Source organism: Aotus nancymaae, unplaced genomic scaffold (genome assembly GCF_030222135.1).
Source record: "Aotus nancymaae isolate 86718 unplaced genomic scaffold, 86718_ANA_hifiasm-v0.15.2.pri h1tg000017l, whole genome shotgun sequence".
Classification (NCBI taxonomy): Eukaryota; Metazoa; Chordata; class Mammalia; order Primates; family Aotidae; genus Aotus; species Aotus nancymaae.
Genome location: NW_026988429.1, coordinates 11,591,750 through 11,614,388, shown reverse-complemented (window position 1 = coordinate 11,614,388; position 22,639 = coordinate 11,591,750). Strand labels below are relative to the sequence as shown.

The following is a 22,639-nucleotide window of genomic DNA, read 5'->3' as shown; positions in this document are numbered from 1 at the left end:
AGCTGGGGCTACAATGCTGTCTCATGCCTCTAAGTCCAATAGCCCTTGTATGCAGAACAAGTTCCTCTGCAAAAGGCCTGTATAAGGACCTTCTCTCAAATTTCTTTTTTCTTTTGAGATGAAGTCTCACTCTGTCACCCAGGCTGGGGTACAGTGGTGTAATCTCAGCTCACTGCAACCTCCACCTCCTGGGTTCAAGCAATTCATCTGCCTTAGCTTCTGGAGTAGCTGAGATTACAGGCGTCCGCCACCACGCCAAACTAATTTTGTATTTTTAGTAAAGACAGGGTTTCATCATGTTAGCTAGGCTGGTCTTGAACTCCCAACCTCAGGTGATCTGCCCACCTCGGCCTCTCAAAGTGCTGGGATAACAGGCATGAGTCACCACGCCTGGCCTCTTATATATCTTTTATATGTTTCACATCCACTGGCACAGTACTAAGCATAAAATATTTGTCTCAAATTTTTGTTGAAATTTTCTCTCTAAAATACTTGGCGATTCATTGTGCTGAACAACTTCTTGCTGGGGTCTGTGTACCTGAGATTCATTTCATCCTTCCTTTCCTTCTCCATTTCAGTTCCCTCCAGTGTCCAAAGACTTACTTCTTTGGAACAGTTCACATCTTACTACAGTGAAGAAAATCCTTCTGGAGACCCAAAGAAAAGGCTTTGTCCCAGTCAGGCCACTGAATCCCACAGCCTCCGGTGGGCAAGGTAGTGTGTGAAAGGTAAGGCATGTAGGGTTAGCTGCCTGGCTCATACAAAGACCTATCACATTGAACTGAGTCCTGAGAATGATCAGGCCAAAGCAGGCATTTTACAGGGAAGAAGCTAGCAAGGTAAATGATCCAAATTAATGAAATACAGATTTTTTGGGTGATTCCTCATTGAAATTCTCTCCACTACCCAAGCAAAAAGAAAAAAAATCTCATAACTCACTTAGAAAACAAGCTATCAGGAAAAGCAACTGACCCTGAGGTGAATTGAAAGTCCTTATAGAACAAAGAGAACTATAATGAGGGTTTCTCAATTTTTCCAAAGCCTCAGATTCTCTTAATGTATTCTTACTATACTTAATGATGTATCTCAAACCAACACCATCTTTCCCAAGTAAGAATACATGCTTACCTGTCCATCTCTTAATTCTTCCTCATTATGGAAAGAGCAAGATTTTTCATTCATGACTCAAAATCATTTGTTTGTGTGAGCTTTGTCCCAGAAAGGATTTTAATAAGACTGCGATCAGAAGCTATGTAGAGCCAGAGATCCAGCTGCTCTACCTTTGCCTTCCTCCTTGGCAGTCACTCAGACCAAGAGTAAGAATAGTCCCTTTGTGCCATCCTGAGCGTGTAGGAGGTTTCTGTGAGTATTGAGAGTAGTAGTCCCCTGAGGTCTTTGAAGCCTCAGCTCTGCCCAAAAGAAAAATTGAAAAAGAAAACTGGTTTCATCATTCAGTTATGCCTGTTGAAAAAATTTAAGCAGCTGTGAATTTATTCTGAATGAACAAGTTGTCTCAGCCCAATGCTCTTGCTACCCATGCCACAGGATGGAAAAAAGGGGATCACACAGGGGACTGTGGGCTGGATTCTGTGTCCAAAAGGCAGCAGCACCACTAGAAGGGATGGAGTCTGTTTCTGACAATGGAGTTACTGGGATCTGGGCCAGCTTATCAAAGGGGTAAGGCTAAAGGTGGCACTTTGGTGGGTGGTTTTAGCTGAAGTGCTCAGGCTTTGTTTAGGCCTCAGACACAGGTTGGTCTGGGGCTTATAATACCAGACCTGGTTCCAATGATGGTAGAAATTCAAAATGCAACACAATGTTCTAACCTTTCTCAGTTATCACCAATATTGTACATGTGGCAGCTGCCTAACCAGTTTGGGCAACTCTAAGTCTGTTTTTTTTTTTTTTTTGGAGATGGAATCTTGCTCTGTTGCCCCAGGCTGGAGTGCAGTGGCATGATTTTGGCTCACTGCAATCTCCGCCTCCTGTGTTCAAGTAATTCTCTTGCCTCAGTCTCCTGAGTAGCTGGGATTACAGGTGCGTACCACCATGCCCAGTTAATTTTTTTAATTGTATTTTTAGTAGAGATGGGGTTTCACCATGTTGGCCAGAATGGTCTCAATCTTCTGACCTTGGCCTCCCAAAGTGCTAGGATTATGGGCGTGAGCCATGGCCAACTCTAAGTCTTTCATCTGACATTGCTTGCCTCAGGAAAAGGGCTGGACAAGGCTGATACCTCATCATGGGGGAACTGACATCCTGCATGTCTGTCACATCAAAAATTGCACCTAAGTGGGCAGATGGCCCACATACAACTGACAATCATAGTTCACAGGCTTGGGTGACTAAAGAAGGAGGGTGGCCTCTCTGAGGTCAGCCTTCCACTGTGGTAATGATCTTGATTCCACAAGAACTGGCTGCTGGTAACAAGCTGGAATCTCTGTAAGGATGCTTTGATTGTTAACACTGAGAGGAAGAATACCTCCTGGCTCTTGGTCTGGACATGTGGCTCACTGTAATCCTGAGGGCAGGGTAGTCAGTGCCCCCTTAGTCTTGGCACCTCAGGAACTAAACTGCTCTCACTGTGGCCTCTGGGGCCTCAGCATCTGCCCCCCCACCCCTTTCCTTTTCCTCCACCATGGCCTCCATGGCAGTCTCTGACAAAACACATATTAGCCAACCTTGGCAAGGTGACAGGCAGGTATGGTAATAGCAATTTCAGGATGGCTCTTCTGTTGCTGTGTAGGAAATGAACCAAGTAGCATAGAAGCACGACCAGCTTTCCACACCTGGCTGGAGCACTGCTGGGCCTTCAGTAGAGACAGTTACTATCTGTATCAGAGAAGAAAGGAGCAACAACTCTGTAAAACAAGCAAGTACTTAAAGGCAAGCTCCTGATAGTTGGACCTAAGGAAATGGCCTTCCTTTAAAATGGATACTTCTCAAATTAAGTATTGATTATGCACCTACTTTACTTTAGGCAAGGAGGGTGTAGGATTCTTCAACTGCTTGCTGGAGCTTAGACTCTCTGCATAGGAATTTAAATTAGATCGGCCCTTCGCTGATCACTTCACCAGGCTTGTCCCTGGGCGACTCCCTGTCCCCCAGGCTCCCCACAGATGAGGTGTGATTGGGGACCCGCCACAGACGACCCCGTCCCAGGCGGGCGCCCAGGACAAAACTATGGGCCACTTTGAGGGGCACAGAGCCAGACGATCACCGGCTGTGATGCGCAGATAACAGAGATCTCAACTCATGAAGACAGCCAGTCAGACGGGCTGTGCGGACTTCGGACAGAAACTTTCGCATTGCTTGGAGGCGTAAGAGAAGGAAAGCAATTTAACCTCTCAGGGCAGCGAGTCCCGGGAAGAGCCAGGACCAGAACCCAGGTCTCCTGTCTCCCAGTCGGGATTCTCTCTCAGTCCTACAACTTTCGGCCTTGTCTCGCCCCATAGGGATCATTTCCACCCGATATTCTCCCTACCTCCTCAGGTCGGCTGCTAGCCCGACGCGTTCCTACCGTTAACGGAGCTTTCCAAACTGGAATCCCGCAGCCTCTGCTGGGCCTCATCCGCTCATGCGCACAGCCTCTCCCGTGCCTTCTCCGCTGGCCCCGAGAACTACATTTCTCAGTAGGCAATGGAAACGCCCTGCTGCAAAATAAGTACGGAGAGCCGAAAGGGTCAATCGGCGCCGGAGAGTTGGCTCCTCGATGGCTGGCTAATCAGTGCTCAAAGCTGCCTCCGCCTCCTGACTGGAAAGCGAACTAGCCAGGGCGGAGCCACAATCCTAGATAGAGGCTGAGCGCAGACGCGGCTGGCCCATTTCTGCGACTCGACGCCTACGATATGTGGCTTCTCCTGGTGCTGCTCCTGGCCGTGCTGCTGCTGGCCGGCCTCTGCAAAGTTTACTTGGGACTGTTCCCTGGCAGCTCCCCGAATCCCTTCTTCGAGGATGTCAAACGGCCACCAGCACCCCTGGTGACTGACAAGGAGGCCAGGAAGAAGGTTCTCAGACAAGGTAGCGCGAGGTACCCTGGGGTCCGGGGGTGTGCTTCAGGTATTCTCATAGATTTGCGTTCTCATTTTGACAAGGCAGCCGCTGCAAGACCTGGGCCTCAGTTTCCCCATATGTAAAGTACTGAGAGGGCTTCCTTGCGGTGGAGGAGCCCCGCTTTAGTGTCCGACACTGTCAGTAGCCTTTGCCCTAGCAGACAGGCTAGGAATAGTAATAGTAGTCCCAAGGGCGCGGGCACTGTCTTCGGTATCCAGAGTCTTGGCACCTCCCCCGTCTCACCCCCGCCATTTGTAATCTTCGAGGCTCACGGAACAGATAAGAGACCTTTCCTCCACTTGGTTCCAGGACCTTAACTTTTTCACCTACCCTCCCATGCGAGCTCAGGGGTGTGGGGGAGCAGCACAGAAATGTGTCCCAAGCTGCATAGGAAATTGCGTTTTGCCTGTCAGGTGATTTAACAGGCTTTGTATGGTCCCAAATCATAGGATTGAACGCTAGTTCTGAAACTTTGGCAGAGGTTCAACAGAGTGTCTCAGGCTCAGAGCCTGCTCTCCACTCTCCTCTTTAAAACGTATTTTGTGGTTGCTTCCAGAGCTTAAAGAGTCCTGCTGCTTTAAAAAAACAATGGATCGCTTGTTTGATCTACAGAGTCCCTCTCGCTTGTAAATTTTAGAATTCTGCGTGTCATGTCTTGCTCCACAGTCGGAGACAGTACTAAGTGGAAGGACTAATCATCTGGACTTCTGAGAACTGAGTTTTAGCTTGGACTCTGTCACTAATTCACTGCATAACCATTAGCACCTACCTGGGCTGGTCTAAAAATGAGATGACTAGCTTAACTGCTTTTCACACCAGGTTGTGATCTATTAGTGGGTTATGAAATCAGTTTAGTGAGTTGCAACTAGCATTATTTATTTATTTATTTATTGAAACAGAGTCTCGCTCTGTTGCCCATGCTGGAGTGCAGTGGCATGATCTCCACTCACTGCAACTTCCACCTCCTGGGTTCAAGTGATGATTGTGCCTCAGCCTCCCGAGTGGTGTGTGTGCCTGATTTTTGTATTTTTAGTAGAGATGGGGTTTCACCATGTTGACTAGGCTGGCCTCAAACTCCTGGCCTCAAGCGATCTGCCCACCGCGTCCTCCCAAAGTGTTGGATTACAGGCGTGAGCCATCGCACTCAGCCACAACTAGCATTTTAGAATGCAGTAGAATAGAAAATATCGGCCGGGCACGGTGGCTAATGCCTGTAATCCCAGCACTTTGGGAGGCCGAGGTGGGTGGATCATGAGATCAGGAGTTCGAGACCAGCCTGGCCAATATGGAGAAACCCCGTCTCTACTAAAAATGCAAAAATTAGCCGGGTGTGCTGACACGCGCCTGTAATCCCAGCTACTCAGGAGACTGAGCCAAGAGAATCGCTTGAACCTGGGAGGCGGATGTTGCAGTGAGCTGAGATCGCACCACTGCACTCTAGCCTAAGCAACAGAGCGAGACTCCATCTCAAAAGAAAAGAAAAGAATAATGAAATAATTATGCAACTTACCACAACAAAAAAAAAAAGAAAAGAAAATATCAGAGTGCATTATACATAGTTCTAGTACATATTGCATTGTGAAACTTGTTTCATGTATTTATCTCATATACTTACATATGAAATGTACTTTTTTTTGAGACAGAGTTTCATTCTTGTCTCCCAGGCTGGAGTGCAGTGGTGCAATCTAACTGCAACCTCCTCCTCCCCAGTTCAATTCTCCTGCCTCAGCCTCACTAGTAACTGGGATTACAGGTACCTGCCACCACGCCTGGCTAATTTTTTGTATTTTTAGTAGAGACGGGGTGTTGCCATATTGGTCTCCAACTCCTGACCTCAGGCAATCAGCCTGCCTCCGCCTCCTAAAGTGCTGGGATTACAGGCGTGAGCCACTGCGCTCAGCCTGAAATGTATTTTTTACTATTGATCTCTCTAAAAACTTAAAAAAAAAAAGCCGTTTGTCAAGTTCTCTTGTATCTTGAAACATTCTAGAGATCTCAGTTCTTTGCCAGTGACTGTTAAATAATAGATTTTGTGTTGGAAGTACCCATATAGCACCAGTGGCTATGCAGTTTTGTTGTGTAGTTTTTTGGTTTTTGTCTTTTTTTTTTAGACTGAGTCTTGCTCTGTTGCCCAGGCTAGAATGCAATAGTGCGATCTCTGTTCACTGCAACCTCTGCCTGCTGGGTTTAAGCAATTCTCCTGCCTTAGCCTCCCGAGTAGCTGGGACTACATGCGCACACCACCATGCCCGGCTAATTTTTTTGTATTTTTAGTAGAGACAGGATTTCACCAGGCTGGCCAGGCTGGTCTCAAACTCCTGACCTCGTGATCCCCACACCTTGGCTTCACAAAGTGCTGGGATTATAGGCATGAGCCACTGCCCCTGGCCTTGCTGTGCAGTTTTGTCTTCTGCGAAGGTGCTGCCTCCCTCGGCACTGCCCTAGACCTTCCCTATGGGAGGGGCTGGTGCTGTGATTTCTCAGAGCTGCAGCCTCTGAACAATTCTGTCCTACCCAAGACTTTCCATCAGGACCTGGAAGAGCCACTATAAGATCCAGCTGCTCCACTGTTGCTTGCAGACCCTGCATCTTCCAAAGAAACCTGGTTTGTGGGCTAAGCATGGTAGCTCACACTTGTAATTCCAGCACTTTGGGAGCCCAAGGTGGGCGGATCACTTGAGGCCAGTAGTTCAAGACCAGTCTGGGCAAACATAGCAAGACTTCATCTCTACAAAAAATAAAATAAATTAGGCATTGTGGAATGCACCTGTAGTCCCAGCTATTCAGAAGCTAAAGGCAGGAGGATTGCTTGAGGCCAGGAGTTCAAGGCTGCAGTGAGCTGTGATCATACCACTGCACTTCAGCCTGAGCCAGAGCGACACCCTGTCTCAAAAAACAAAACAAACAAATAAAAAATCCCAAAATCTGCCTGGCTGGTTCTGAGTATTCCCAGGTAAAATGTTTGAAACATGTTAGTCAAGAGTTCCATGCCAACTTCTCTAGAGGTTTCTTGCACTGTACAAGCTAGAGAAGTCTTCTTTGGTTTCCCTATCTTTGCTATTTCCCTGCCCCTGCCTAAGAAACCCACCCTTTGGCCCTTCTGCTGTAGCCTTTTCAGCCAGCCAAGTGCCGGAGAAGCTGGATGTGGTGGTAATTGGCAGTGGCTTTGGGGGCTTGGCTGCAGCTGCAATTCTGGCTAAAGCTGGCAAGCGAGTCCTGGTGCTGGAACAACATACCAAGGCAGGGGGCTGCTGTCATACCTTTGGAAAGAATGGCCTTGAATTTGACACAGGTAAGGCTTGTACCTTAGTACCCCTGGTAGCTGGGATTACAGGCATGTGCCACCACGCGCAGCTAATTTTTGTATTTTTAGTAGAGATGAGGTTTCACCCTGTTGGCCAGGCTTGTCTTGACCTCCTGACCTCAGGTGATCTGCCCACCCTGGCCTTCCAAACTGCTAGGCTTACAGGTGTGAGCATATAAGATATGAATAAATCACACATCAAGAATCTGTATTACAAGCTGAGGATTGTGGCTTTAGGTGTGAAGCAATTAGGGATTACCCTCAGCTTGTAATACAGATTCTTGATGTATGATTTATTCATATTTTATAAGCGTGTGAGCTGCATTTTCTTATTTTCTAAAAGTGGAAGGCCAACTATTTGTTACCTAATATGTCACTTGAGTGACACATTTTATACTCCCTTATGGAGGTTTTTTTTTTTTTCACTAATTTTGCTGCAACCACTTAGGTTAACTGGCCAAGCCAGCAATCTGTGCAAGCACATCATCTAGTCTCTGCTGGATGCTTCTCCTCTCCTATAATGGAGATTCTTTGTTGAAGCTAAAGAATAATAAGCTATGGCACTTGCTCAGGAACTCATACTTGTGAATGCAAAGTGGAAGTTTAAAGAAGAGTTAGTTAAAGCTAAGAGTTCTCTACCTAAATCTCCTGATGCCTAGTGATTAATGTCCTAAATTGGTTCATGTGGACATTCAAAAGCAGTTCCAGGAAATTAATCAGTTGCATCTGACACCAAGAGGTGACTAGCTCAGTAACACATTCCTGCATGTCTGGACCCTTGTTCCCTTGCTCATTGTCCTTGGCATTCTACTACCTGCTAGAGTGCTAGTACATGACAATTTGCATCTCTGGAGGACTTAGGCTGAGAAATTTCCATTCTCAAGTATTTGTGAATATATGATTCATTTCTATATCCTGCCTTAACATTATAAGACCTTATAAAATTGAGTGATCCCACTTGAAACTCTTCTTTTCTGTAGAAAGCATCATTATACCTTCCTATATGCTGAGGCATACCTCCTTTTAAAAAAGTCAATCACTTCTATCTAGTTAGAGACATGCTTTCATCAACAACGTCAGACTTTTCTTACTAGAAAACATTTTTTTTTCATTAGGAATAACTTAAAGCATGAAGTGTCAGTTTCAAAAGATGAGTTCAATTTGTTTAAAACCCAGATGATGATCTCCATGAACCCTTAAGGGAACAGAGTTCCTCTGAGGATTCCTAATTCCTGTTCTCAGTTACAGTGGTAAAAATCCTCCCAGGCATTCTGTTTCACCTGAAATTCATGCTTTCCATACTTGATCAGTAATCAAAATTCTTCAAAGTTGTTGCCTAACAACATGTCTCGTGTTGACACTTTCATTAATACGCATAAAATAATATAAAACATGAGTTTACTTTGAAAGAAGGTAAACAAAGACGATATTCTGCAGAGGGGCAGAGAGTGAGTAGATAATGATTAGTTAGGTTTAACAAAAGAATTAATGCGGAACGTGAGGCTACAGTTTAGTCTTAAAGTAGGAAATAGCTAAATAGAGGATAACAAAAGAGAATAGTAATTTTAAAAAATATAATTTAATACATCTTATAAAGATTATGACATTCAGTTCTATAAACTTAATAAAAATGTAGTTTGATATGTGGTTCAAATGTATATATAAATAAATCTGTATATTATAAACACAATTCTGACAATACTGTCCTGATTGTACATAATTTAAGGACAAGTGACAAATAAGACAATTTTTAAATTAGTAAAAATCCTATATTATAGACTTCATGCCTGGAAAGTCTAAATGGAAGAAAGTCTCCTGCCTTCTAAGTAAATTTCCAGGCATGAGAATATATGTAATGAATGGTGGCATAGATGGCATCCTGTTTTTTTACATTTAAATAGGAATTCAGAAGAGGGAGAAAAAGCACTTGGTGTGTTTGGAAAAAGATACGTAGAGCAGTTTGAACTTCAGCTGGGCTTACAAAGGTAATGAAAAGATCAATGAGAAGAACTGGAGAAAAAATACATATATTTACCTAATGCATTTGAGAAGCCATGAGATCCTTCTGGCTGAAAATTATGGTTCATGCAGACAAATGAACAGATCTAGTTCGGAAACTTACATGTAGTTCTAATGACAATAAAAGCCCACAATGGGGAGAATGATGTAACAAGACAGATGTGTGCAATGATTCTTATTGACAGCCAATTTTTTGGTAACATTTTTCCTAATTTGGGGAAAGTGACCACTCAGAATCCACAACCATTCAGAATCCTATGCCAGTTATGTGCCCGAAATTTTAATTACAAATTACAATTACATAATACTTTTATTGGTTTTGAGTAACAAGGACTATGAGTTTTTATTTCTGCCACTTGTATTCCAGATAATTGTATTGAATAGTACATTCAGAAGACATCAATAAAAAATATATGTAACATGTATAACCAACTGCGAAGTAGATAAGACAAGCAAAAGCATATATATTGGATATCTTTTGTTTGATGCCCGCCATCTACTCCTCATTTCTTTCTGACTGTTCTGGGCGGCAGGCCCTTATACACTGAATCATGGGTTGCCTTGATCTATGTTTTCAGTTAGAGCAACATTTTGCACTGACAAGCGATTGAAAGCTTGGTGGAGGGTTTTCAGGTTACTCACTCCCTTGGTTACTTACTCCACTCTACAAAATTCAGTGATTTGATTGCATCATTCATGATTCAATGATGAATTGGACATCCTTCTCCATGCAATTACCATCTCTGATTCTAGATAATTTTTCCCCTGGCCTTTTCTGGTCTATGTGTCTTTAAGCCTTCCTGCTGTTGCTAACCCCAGGCAGTGGTGTGAATATACTGGAGCTGTTGAGGGCTCTTACTGTCTTCTGAGATCTGGTTGTGGCCATTGCTTCCCAACTCTTTCTTCATTAAGGCCATGATGTCACCTTGAAATCAGCCATGGTGAGAGCATTCACGTCGCGGAAAATAGCATAGCCACAAATTAGGTTTTTTGGGGTTTTTACATATTTGATTTTTTTCTAGAAAGCCAGTTATTAAAAATGTCTAACCCACTGCTAGCTCAATTTCTCTGTATTAACACTTCCCTCCTCCCTTTTTAATTCCCTAACACATACACACAATTTATAAAAGGATTTGCTTTATTAAACATCCCCCTAAATGCTGATTTAAATGTGCCATCTATTTGTTTTTCTGATTAGCCTTAAATAACATTATAATTGCTATCAGAAATAGTTCCCAGAAACAAACCTTAGAAATAGGATTTGGAGGTTAAATTGTAGACATACTGAGGAATCCATGGATATATTGGTTTTCAGGAAAAATTGGACACTGGAAAGTTATAGGAAATAGTTGTATCAAAATTTTCAAATTATCACTGGTATTAGCATGAGAAGACATGCAATTAAAAACTAGGCTTTAGGAGATAAAGTTTCTTTGGAATTTTATCCTTTTGATGACAATAATGATGATAAAGATTTTTATTGTGGTTGGCTACTCCTAAGAGCTCTAGAAAGCATACTCAAGTAAAAGAACAAAATAAAGGTTGTGAAAACTCAACTCAGACAATAAATGGAAAATTGGAAATTCTCAATGACATTTTTGAAATTTTCATTACCTCTACTAGTTACAGAGCAGATATGGCTGAGGAACAATAACCAGAGCTTGCTGTAGAAGTGGCAGACACATAGTGTCAATAAAATGCTCAATTCACTGGTTGAGAAAGAATAAGGCCTTGAGATATAGATGGGAAAAGTTGGGAAAATACAAATGCAACTGAACATTTTGGACTCTCTTCTCCCCTGTCCTCTAGTACTCCTGAATCTCTCTTGCTGGCAGAAGCATACAGTCAAACCCTTTCTGAGAGAACTAGAATTTCTCTTCAAAAAATAAACCAAAATAAAACTTCTTAAATGTACTTGAAGACTACTTTCCCTGCAAAAGCCACACTAAATGCCCATCATTTCCTTCAGAGCCCTAAGAGTTGTCCAACATATACCAAAATGAGAAACAAAGTCGACACCAGGACTCTATGCACAGTGAAGTAACAAAAGTTTGTCAGCTTCAATTAACAAGAGTCTGAGAAGCATGTATGAGACTGTTGAACATTTGGGGGGTACTAGACAAAGGAGGATGACATTTTAGAAAGATAAATGCCACCCAATCTATTTTACAGATTGTCTTTACCTGGAACATGGGAAAGGTATAATGTATAATGTTTGGATCTAGCACCTGGGATCGATGTTAGTAGTCAACAGCTACTCTGGTTGGTTGAAGCCTGTACCCAAGAGAAAGCTCCAGCAATTAGCAATTAGCCATTGGCCATACCCTGTGCAAGGGTCTAAAGGTCACTCCTTTGTTAAGCATTGAGAAAAAAACCTTGATTATAAGGGCACTAGCATTTTTATAAGCCTATGTGTGGCCATCATCAATCTATTGGGTAGGACTATGGTAAAGGATGCTGTAATTGCCTTGGGTTTCCTAAATCTCAATGGAAGTATTGGGATTCAAGGTTGCTAGAGGCAAGGTTACTGTTTGCCCTCCAGAGAAAAGGTGTATGCAAATATCTCAATACATGTCAAGGCAGGAATAGTAATAAAATGTTGTCATATGCAGGGATCTGCGGCGATGGCTAACAAAACATAGGATTTCAGGAGATAACATAAATTGATAGTCTATAAGGGGTTGCAGGACATATATAAGCAGAAAAATTCTATAGTTTCAGGACAGAGAGGTAACTCGGGTGCCAATCTATTGAGTCAGTGGTCCTCCATTGAAGAGAAATCTGGATCTTTTGAAGGACTCAGCAACACAACACATTTCTACCATGAATCTTTTTCAATGGTTTTGCAGAGGGAATTTCAGATATTTAACAGATGACAAACCTTCAAGAAAAGAACAAAAAATAAGGAAAGTATTCAAGCATTTTGGGATTGATGGTACTGCCTCTGAACTGACAATGATTTCTGAACTTCTGTATTTTACCATGGTCTGCACAGAGTGTTGGTCTTTGATAATTGAAGGAGTCTTGGTTTCATTCTTTCTTACGGTGGTTCCAATGAGAATATGAATTCCTTCCATGTATATATTTTTTCATTCCCAGAATGCATGATAGGAGTAAACACACTTAATAACTGACAAAGCTTCCAGTGTCTTCTGTGTGGAAATCTAATGAAAATTCCTATATTTAACTACACAATATAACAAAATAATGTTTGTCTTCTTTTTTACTGGTTTGCCTGGGGTTATGGCAACTTCCTCGTTCCCTGTTATAATTAGTCCAGGGTTGTCTTAATAGACCTCCTTACATCTTTCTGGTCTTTGTATTTTAGACATTATATCACTTTGATATAGAGACAAGGATATAACAAGATGCTTGTGTTAAGGGCATAAGTCTTTCACTTGGGTAAAAGACAAGAACAGACACTCGGGAGTATGAGTAAAATGTGATACTGTCTCTTAGTTATCCTTTTGCCTAACTAAATACATTCTCAGACCTTCTCTACACTGCATTGTGTTCTAGCAAGCTGATGTATACACACTGCCTCAATGACTTCTTATCACTTTGACATCTGGTTGTGCATGAATAAAAGGAAGCCATCAGCAAGAAATCTGAGGACTGGAAAAGTATGCACTTCAGATATGTTCAATCACGTATCACTTAACAGCCAGTATACATTCTGAGAAATGTATTAGGCAATTTTGTGATAGTGTGAACATCACAGAGTGCATTCACACAAATCGAAATGATATTGCCTACTACACACCTAGGCAATAAGGTATAGGTTATTGCTCTTAGGCTATAAACTTGCACAACAGATTACTAAACTAAATACTGTAGTCAACTACAACACAATGATAAGCGTTTGATATCCAAACATGTCTAAGCATAGAAAAGGTGCAGTAAAAATATAGTGTAAAAATAAAAAATGGTGCACTTGTATAGGGCACTTACCGTACATAGAGCTTGCAGGACTAGAAGCTGCTCTCTGTGAGTCAGTAGTGAGTGAGTAGTGAGCACATGTGAAGGCCTGGGACATACTGTGCACTGCTGTTGACTTATACTGTACTTACCATACACTAAATTCATGAAATTTTTTCTTCAATAATAAGCTAACCTTAGCTTATGGTAACTTACTTACTCTATACATTTTAAAACTTTTTGACTTTTTTGTAATAACATTTAGTTTAAAACAAACACATTGTAAAGCTGTCCAAAAATGTTTTCTTTCTATCCTTATCTGACACTCTTTTCTATTTTTAAATTTTCAATTTTTTTTTAATCGTTTTTACTCTTTAAACTTTTGTTGTTGTTGTTAACAACTAGGACACACACACACACACACTAGCCTATTCCTACACAGGGTCAAGATCATCAAGTTGTGAGTAGGTGGTAGAAATTCTCTCACTTTATTATAATCTTGTGTGAACACCATTGTATACGAGGTACTTCATCGACTGAGGCATCCTCACGCACTGCATGACTGCTTTGCTGGTTTCCTTGAAGGCATGGTGTTATCACTGACTGTCTTAGACTCTTCTCCATCCTCTCTGTTTATTTTCTGCAGATTATACTATTGAGCTCTTCCTTTTATCCTCCAGGGTTAGGAGAGTGAATAGTTTCTTCTGGCTTCTAGTTCTGGCATTACATTATTCCTTGGGTACTCTTAAATACAACACAAACCTCTATAAAAAGCTACTTTATAAACTTATCTTCTAATTACCCAGCTTGAAGTTTCAGTTTCTTGGAGGAACCATTACTAACACACTCTGTTTCCATTAGCTGTAGCTCACACAACTTGCTTAAAATATCATAATTACTTAACTGTTTGATTCTATGACTCGGGTTTACCTTTTAATTTTTTATTCTTTCCACTTACAATGTTTATCCATACAATAATACCTTTCTAAAATATAACAGTGGAAATGTGGAATCTTAAACTCAAATATGCCCTTTTTAAATCAATCAAGTTTTCATTGTGTTAGATAGATATTTTATTATTAGGCTATAACTATAGTATTTTGGACTGAACTAAATAAATTAAAAATAACTTTTCTAAATAAATAGAATAAATACTTTTCACTAGCAACATAAATGAAACACACATCCTATTAGTAAAGTGTTGTATTGATACTAACCTTCAAATCTCATACCTTCTATGAAGATACTTGTACTTTCCTACTTCAATTACCAGTTTATTACAAATTTTCCACTCTAATGCAAACATATGAATTAGACTTCTTATAGAAGCAAAGAGAAGAAATCAGTTTCACTTGAAACAGATTATTTTAATTCAATTGGTTAGTTATTAATGTTTTCCTTAATAGTTAATCCATTAGATATCTTTATTCTCATTTTCATTGGGAAAACCAAATTCTATACTATTATTGGTACATGTTTTTGAAGAGTAGTATAAATAAAAGTATTGATTATTAGACACGTTCTTTTACACACAACATTTTTAAGATGAATTATATGACATTTCTGAACCCTTAAGCTTTGTCATTTGTTGGGTGAATTTATATGTCTGTTATTCAACGATCTCTTTTTCTCACCATTCCACTTGGAGTTTATGCTTCAGGAATATTAAATACTCTGTGTTCTTCTGAGTGCATCAATTTGTTCATATCTCTCTGACTTTGCCCAAGTACTTTCAGCCTTAGAACGACATTTTATTACTATCTTTCAAGTTAAATATTTTCTATATTTAAAACCTTTTTTTGACCCTACCTGACCACCTCAGTTAAAATTAATAATTTCTTCCTTTTTCTACATGCATACTCAGTGAATACCTCTTACAGATAGATTCAGCACCTGGGTAGCACACTAGTTAAGCAAGCACAGCAAAGGAAAAAGAAGTAAATTATAGGGACACATTACATTTTAAAATACCACATTTTGTCAACTCGTACACATTTTTTAATATTTTAACATCTCTGACATTGAAAAATATGTGAAAATTGATATTATGCTATTATCTAGTTGGCATAAAATTATCTTCCTTTGTTGTAAATGAGAAATTGATATGTATTATAAATGGGGGAGGAGTCACTGTTAGAAATTTTCATTATAGTTTAAGATTTCTTGGCTTAATCTCTCTTTCTATTCAATAAGGATGATTTTTTTTTTCTAATTTTGTGATAATGTATAAAGGAAGATTTTCCCATTCTATATTGGCCAGCCCAATAATTCAGTATGTGATCAGTTGCCTTTGCTTTATTTCAAGATACTTATCAAGCAAAACTAATCCATATAAATGACAAGAAGATTTTACAATGTTTAAACATAATTCTCATAATAATGCTAAGCAAATTTTTAATATTTTGAGATTTCATTTTCTGTATGCTCGGAATCAATCTACGTGTTCACAGAAAGTTCTAAGATGTGGTTATGAGAGGATGACTATCATTAATTTAATATCCAAAAGCAATTCTAACAGTTTCTAAGAGTATTACAAGTTTGTTGTAAAACAAACTTGTCCAGTCTGTGGCCCATGGGTGACATGCAGCTGAGGACAGCTTTGAATGCAGACCAACACAAACAAGTAAACTTTCTTTAAACATTATGAGATTTTTTTCCAACATTTTTTAGCTCATTGGTTATCCTTAGCATTAGTATATTTTATGTGTGGGCCGAGACTAGTCTTTTTCTTCCAATGTGTCCCAGGGAAGCCAAAATTTGGACAACCCTGTTGTAAAACAATGTCATTGGGCTTATCTATCATCAGAAATCTCCAAATGGTCTTAGTAGCTACTTGTAAAAATGTTTTTAAAGATGTTGTAGGAATCAGTTGAAGAAGAAAGATGTGGAAAAGGTGCTTTTCTCTGTAAAATTCAATTTTGATGGTTATTTCTTTTCAAATCCTTCTACATAATCTTATTATTATATATGTTTTCCTTTGTGTTAATTTTAATTAAATTGAACTACATAATTTGAGAATGACCTAAATAAGAAGACATGTGTTGTTGGAAAAAAACATGAATGAAAACAGACCACAAATTCTTTAGCTGAAGTTACAGTAATTAAATATTATTTAGTTAAAATGAAAATAAATGTAACATTAAGGCGTAATAAAAAGAAGAAACAAAAAGAAAGTATCGCAATTTTTGAGAAGAGGTGTGCAGGGAAATAAAAAAGAAACTTCTAGGAATCGAGTAGTGAGGAACTTATGCTTCCTGGGGAAAAGGTAAGTAAATGTGAAAAACATTCCTGTGCACACAGAAAAGAAGTTTAGCCTTTAACTATCAAATACTACCGCCTATAGATTCAGTTTAATATCATCTTTGAAATAAAACTTCGGAGCTAAGACAGATTTTAACTGAAATGGACAGAAAGTTACAGAAAATTTATTCATGTAGCATCTGAACACAAAGAAGTTTAGGTAGACTTTTTCTATGAAAAAGTGAAAAAAAAAGAATACAATAAGTGCATGTGTCTGTGTGTGCACGCACACATGTACTCTATTTAGTACTCTCTCTCTCTCTCTCTCTCTCTCTCTCTATATATATATATATACACACACACACACACAAATAAAAGAGAGAGAGTGAGTACATATTCCCTGTGGAAATATACTAAAAAACACAGAAAAAAATTATCCTTACAAATATATGCCTTAGAAAGGAATTATGTTGAATAGAAAATAAATAAAAAGTCAAATATCCGATGATAAAAAGCTACAATGAGTTGAAAGAGTAAAATTCAGAGTTAAGGAAATATGTTAAGAACTAAAATAGTATTATTACAGAATTTACAAAAAGAGCAATATCAAGAGAAAAAGGTTGACAACCTTGGGACAAATATACGAACATGGTGAAGTTGTTTACGAGAGTAACAGAATGCAGGATTATATGAAGAGTGCTTAAATATGTTAGGAATGAGAGTACTGAAATATGAAAACGGCCTTAGAAAGCACAAATAACACTCCTATAAAAACTACAATCATAAAACACTGTTCGTGTTTATAGGCATAAGATATAGGAATGAAGGAACAAAGGAAACGACAGAGAGAAGATACTGTATTTCTGACAAGCTTATACAAAATGATCAACACCAACAGTTTTTCCAGTGAGCTACTGAATTTCAAAGATTGAGAACTAATTCTACTGGGTTCCAACAAAGAGCAGCAAGTCAAGTAAAACAATAAGAACAAAATTAGGCAGATCTCAGCCTTTTTAAAGGCAATATTCAATGCTGTACGCTGGTGAACACTGCTTCCCAAAAGTTAAAGAAAGTAAAATCACAGCATTTTATATGAGCTAACTTATCTTTCACAGGCAAAGCCCACAAAACCAAGCCTAAAGTGTGTTTTAAGGCAGTAAGTTAACTGTTTATCCCTAAGGGCTAAGTGAGCAGAGTCAGTGTTTCATCTCTTGGTAGATGAAAAGTCTATATGATGCAACTTATTAGCGTATTTTTTATTTTTGTGGGCTTTCAATAACCTTAATATACCAAGTCATCATATATCATATTTCAGTACATTTTGTTAAATACTGCTAACCATATGAAGTTTGAAATACACACCATTTCTGAGATATACAATGTGGATAAATCAAATTAAAGCCCTATGAAAGAGAAAGTATTAAAGCCCCACATTATATTAAGAGAACGTTAACTATTAAGATAGAAAGAAGAAAGCACAGATGAGTCATCAGACACTTGCTTGGATTTGGATTTCCCTAGTCTATACAGCTATCGTGTTCAACTCAAGAATCAATAAATCGCCCACACAGCTCTCCAAGTTTTCTCTCGCCTTAGATGGATTTTTTTCCCTATTTGCATTTGGTAAGTTCTTGCAAACAGAGGAAATGGTTCAAAGTGTATTAGAGTAATTTACAAAAATTTTATGGTGTTAATTCAGGGCAAGTAAGGCAACAAAAAAACAGGGAATGAAAACTACTACTTTAAAATTGGGGCAGCAAAATTCTGACACCTAAATTTTATAATAGTATAATAATTCACTTTGTAATCAATTGTCATAAGAAATTGAAGATTTTTTTTTGTCAGAGTTTAAAATGGCCAAAACATTCAATGTAATTTGATTAATTATATTTATGATTTAATTTTGATGATTTAATTTTAATAAGCTAATTGCTTATTAAACCAATTTAAATAACTTTAATCACTATTTAAATATTTAATGGAAAATTAATTTTTTAATTTTTTTTTTTTTTAGAGACAAGGACACACTCTGTCACCCAGGCTGGAGTACAGTAGCATGATCATAGCTCACTTGAATTCCTGAGCTCAAGTAATTCTCCTGCTTCAGCCTTGTAAGTATAGGACTACAGGTATGCACCACAAAACTCAGCTAATTAAAAAAATATTTTTTTATAGAGATGAGGCCTCCCTATGTTGCCCAGGTTGATCTCGAACTTCTATCCTCAAGTTCGATTCCTGCTTCAGCCTCCCAAAGTGCTAAGATTATAAGCATCAGCCACAGCAACTGGTACTGATTTTTGTATATTTAAGTTTTGCTTTATTGTTCATGTAAATTATTTTTAATTAGAAGCCTCGTGAAAATGTTTACAATAATTTAATAATGTTACAAAGAGTAACAATTTTTAAAAATTAGATCTGTTTATCCCTCTTCATTTACAAAGTTTATTCTAATATTCAAGAACCTATCAATGCATTTTTAAGAACTGAAAATCTAATAATATATTTTACAAATAATACATTATTTAGAAACCACGGGAAATGAAGAGGTTGTATGATAATTAATTCCCAGATATGCATTCACTTATAAGAATTTAAAATATATGCTTATGTGTTTATTCAACACTGTTTAACAAATGACACAAATAAGGGTTGAATTTGGGAAAATGATCCAAGTTTTTTTTTTTTTAATTTTAGGCAAAGAATTGGGGAATATGGTTTACTTAGTCAAATATAGTTCACTATTTTCTTTATTTACAACCCAGAAATATTTACTTATCACCACTCTATGCTTGCCATTGTTATAGGCTATGGGAATATAAAGATAAATATGACACACATGATTCCTTTTCTCATGGAGCTTAAAATTCAGCAGAAGAGACAAGCAAGCAAAACGAAAACCACTTCGATGAAGTAATTGGAATTGTTTTAAAAACCAAGAAGGAAATAAACAAGGTCTAAAGTACATAATAACAGGTAAGACGTATTTCTTGGTAAGGGCAGGTGGAAGATCTCACTAATGAGCTGAGCTTTCAGTGGATTCATGAGGAATAATATTTACCCAGCTATAGAGAGGAGAAAAGTCCAACATGGGACCTGATCTGAGTGTAACATCATTCCATTACCTGTCACGGGCAAGGAGGAGTGGCAGAATATGTGGTTAAGGACAGAACAAAAACTAAATCATGAAGATCCTTATAGGTCAGGTTAGGCATATTGCAATTATTCCAAATCCAGTGGTAAAGGCTTAGTGGTTTTAAGGTGGTGTTATTATTATTAATAACAGTAATAGTTGTTTATTGAGCACTCAGTGTGTGCCATATACTATCCTAAATCTGTTATATACTATAATATCTCAGGGGTTTGAAAACAGCCCACGAGTCAAATTCTGCCCACCATGTGCATCTGTATAGTCCTTGGTTACAACCCTGGAAGATGGCACTAGTGGCCATGTAGACCCAGCCTGGCATGCCCTTCTGCCCCTGTTCTCTCTCTGTCCCTAGCACCTAGGGCCAGTAGGCAAGTCAGGAAGGCTGGGCTCTCCTGGAGGCCACCAAGATGAGCGTGTCACTGGGCAGAGATTGAAGAGGATAATGAGATCCTCCTGAAGGATCTACCAACTCAGAAGGTCTCCAGGTGAGGGCAACTGGGCACACCCCATGACACTGAACTGGATCAACCACCACAGGTCTGAAAAGTGGGAAGGCATTTGTGTCCTCCCATCATCAAAGTAGCTCTGCAATATTCTTCTTTTTGCCTCTTGATCTGCAAAGTCTGAACCATTTTTTGGTTGGCTCTTTACTTTCTTATATTTTCTGTAATGCTAGTCAATTGTAATTTTAGTATTCCCATCTACAGATGTAGAACTACAGCTAAGCAAGGTTACCTGTTTCCAGAGCCCGATGCATGATTTTGGGGGGCTATCACAGAGGTCCAGAAAATAAACAAGTCGGGGCAAGATGAATGAGAAAAGAAAGCTTGGAGTATCCTTTTAACACTAACTTGTCAAGGTTTACTTTTAAATCTCAGGTGAGAATGAGTTAAGGATAGGCAAACTGATTTTGAAGTTCCTTCATTTAACAAGAATGGTGGGACAATTCTAAGATGAGAGTAAATTAGAGATGAAATAAGGATAAGGGGTAAGAATGGCTATTGAGGAATTGTCCTGCTAAATTGGAGATATCTGTGAGAATCCCAAGAGGATCTGTCAGTAGGAGGCTGGATATAAGGTGCTACTGCTTGCTGTAACTAACTGAGCATTCACCTTAAATGTGGAAGGGAAGTAGTCTATTGTTTTTTGCTTTGATGTTTGTCTTGTTTTTGCTCTGTTCTCTTTTTGACAAGGAAAGCAGTAAGACAGTACAGAGAAGCAAGTCCTAGTTAACCCCAGGACCAGCACAGCAGGAGCAGAAAAGACAAAACTGAGAACTACTGAACGTTCACTTCATTAATGAAAAGTACAGTTTATTTGACAATTGCATACTGTGTTATTAAATTACAGAACTTAAAGTGACTTAATATTCATTTCAAAATTCAGGTCGTCCCTTTGTGTGTGGTATGTTACTATGTGAGGTTGACTAGTCCATTGACTGTGTTAGCCTATTTCTACAGCTTCGGATCCCTAAAATACTTTTCAAGAGAGGACAGTTAAAAAAAAAAAAAGTAGCATTAATAAGTTAAATTAATGTAAAACAAAATTTGTTCCCAGCAATTTAACACCAGACCATTATCCCTTCACTTTATCAAATTCATTGGCTTTACAAGCTTGACTTAGTTTACACTAGATGAATAAATAGGGGATCTTTTAATAGGATTCTTTGAAATAATATCACACTTTCCTTCTTCCACTTATTTCTTTCAAAAGATCCAAAGGGTACATATGAGTCAATCATTTTTACTCTGAATTAGACAGCTCATAATTTTCTGAATACATACTGATTGTTATCTAAAGATCAACTGAGAACAATGTTAACAGATTGGAAGCTGATTAACAGGGTAACATACATTTATTCCAAAATTTCCCCTTTTCCTCTTTAAAAAGTTTAAAACAGTTAGAAATTTTAATTTTATTTAAAAATCTCCATCTCTAGGCCGGGAGCAGTGGCCCACATCTGTAATCCCAGCACTTTGGGAGATTGAGGCAGGCAGATCACCTGAGGTCAGGAGTTCAAGACCAACCTGGCCAACATGGTGAAACCCCATTTCTATTAAAAATACAAAAATTAGGACTTCTGCCAAGATGGCTGAATAGGAACAGCTCTGGAGCACAGTTCCCAGTGAGAGTGATGCAGAAGGTGAGCGATCTCAGCATTTCCAACCAACATACCAGGTTCAACTCAATGGGACTGGTTGAAGAGTGGGTGTAGCCCAAGGAGGGCAAACAGAGGCAGGGTGGGGTGCTGCTTCACCTAGGAGGTGCAACAGGCTGGAGGATCCCCCTCAACAAATGGAGGTCATCAGGGACTTTTTCTGGACACTAGGCACTGATACTGTTCTTCTTCCATGGTCTTTACAGCCTACAGACCAGGAGATTCCCACCAGGGCTGACAAGCACCCCAAGTTTCCAGCACAAACATGGGTGGCCCTTTTAGCTGGTGCCTGGAATGCCTGCAGGACAAAGCTGCCCATTCACCTGAACAAAAAGGGAGCTGAAGGCAAGAAACCAAGTGATCTGGCTCAGCAGGTCCCACACCGACAAAGACCAGCAAATTGAAAAGCACTGGCTTGAGACTTTTGCAGCAAGCACAGCAGTTTGAGCTCAACCTGGGACCAATGAGCTCAGTGAGGGGAGAGGCATCCACCATTACCAAGGCAGTCCACCATTACCGAGGCAGCTCTAAACTGGCCTTCATAAACAAAATCATAGAAAGTTTACACAGTAGCTGGGTGAAGCCTGTGGCAGCTCAGCAACACCTTTGTAGGTGGACTGTGACTAGACTGCCTCCTTGCAGGGCAGGGCATCTGTGAAGAAAGGCAGCAAGCCGTCAGGCACTTATAAATAAAGCCCCACCTTCCTGGAACAGAGCGCTTAGGAAAAGGGCTAGTTGTGAGTTCCTCTGCAGCAGACTTAAACATCCCTGCCCAACTGCTCTGAAGGGAGCAACAGAG

General features: G+C 39.5%; 2 protein-coding genes across 8 annotated transcripts in view; one reads left to right on the top strand and one right to left on the bottom strand.

The window, feature by feature from the left end:
* The window catches only part of LOC105707909 (ELMO domain-containing protein 3), a 32,209-nt gene extending 28,574 nt beyond the window's left edge, over positions 1–3,635 (bottom strand). For 3 of the 7 annotated variants that reach the window (XR_010343235.1, XR_010343236.1, XM_064377903.1), the window contains exons 1-2: positions 3,521–3,632; positions 2,682–2,832 (exon numbers count right to left, since the gene is read on the bottom strand). Coding sequence is in view for 5 of the 7 variants with exons in the window: in XM_064377903.1 (XP_064233973.1) it covers positions 2,682–2,765 (84 nt within the window). In the remaining 2 variants the exon portion in view is untranslated. Of the gene's footprint in view, positions 1–1,128; positions 1,410–2,681; positions 2,833–3,484 lie in introns of all 7 variants that reach the window. The other 4 variants (XM_064377899.1, XM_064377901.1, XM_064377900.1 and 1 more) reach the window with 4 other exon arrangements.
* Positions 3,636–3,718: 83 nt separating this feature from the next.
* LOC135275597 (all-trans-retinol 13,14-reductase-like) lies at positions 3,719–22,244 on the top strand. The gene is made up of 3 exons (XM_064377783.1): positions 3,719–4,020; positions 7,163–7,416; positions 22,047–22,244. The coding sequence occupies exons 1-3, from the start codon at positions 3,849–3,851 to the stop codon at positions 22,242–22,244; spliced, it is 624 nt and encodes a 207-aa protein (XP_064233853.1). The 5' UTR covers positions 3,719–3,848.
* The last annotated feature ends 395 nt before the right edge of the window (positions 22,245–22,639 follow it).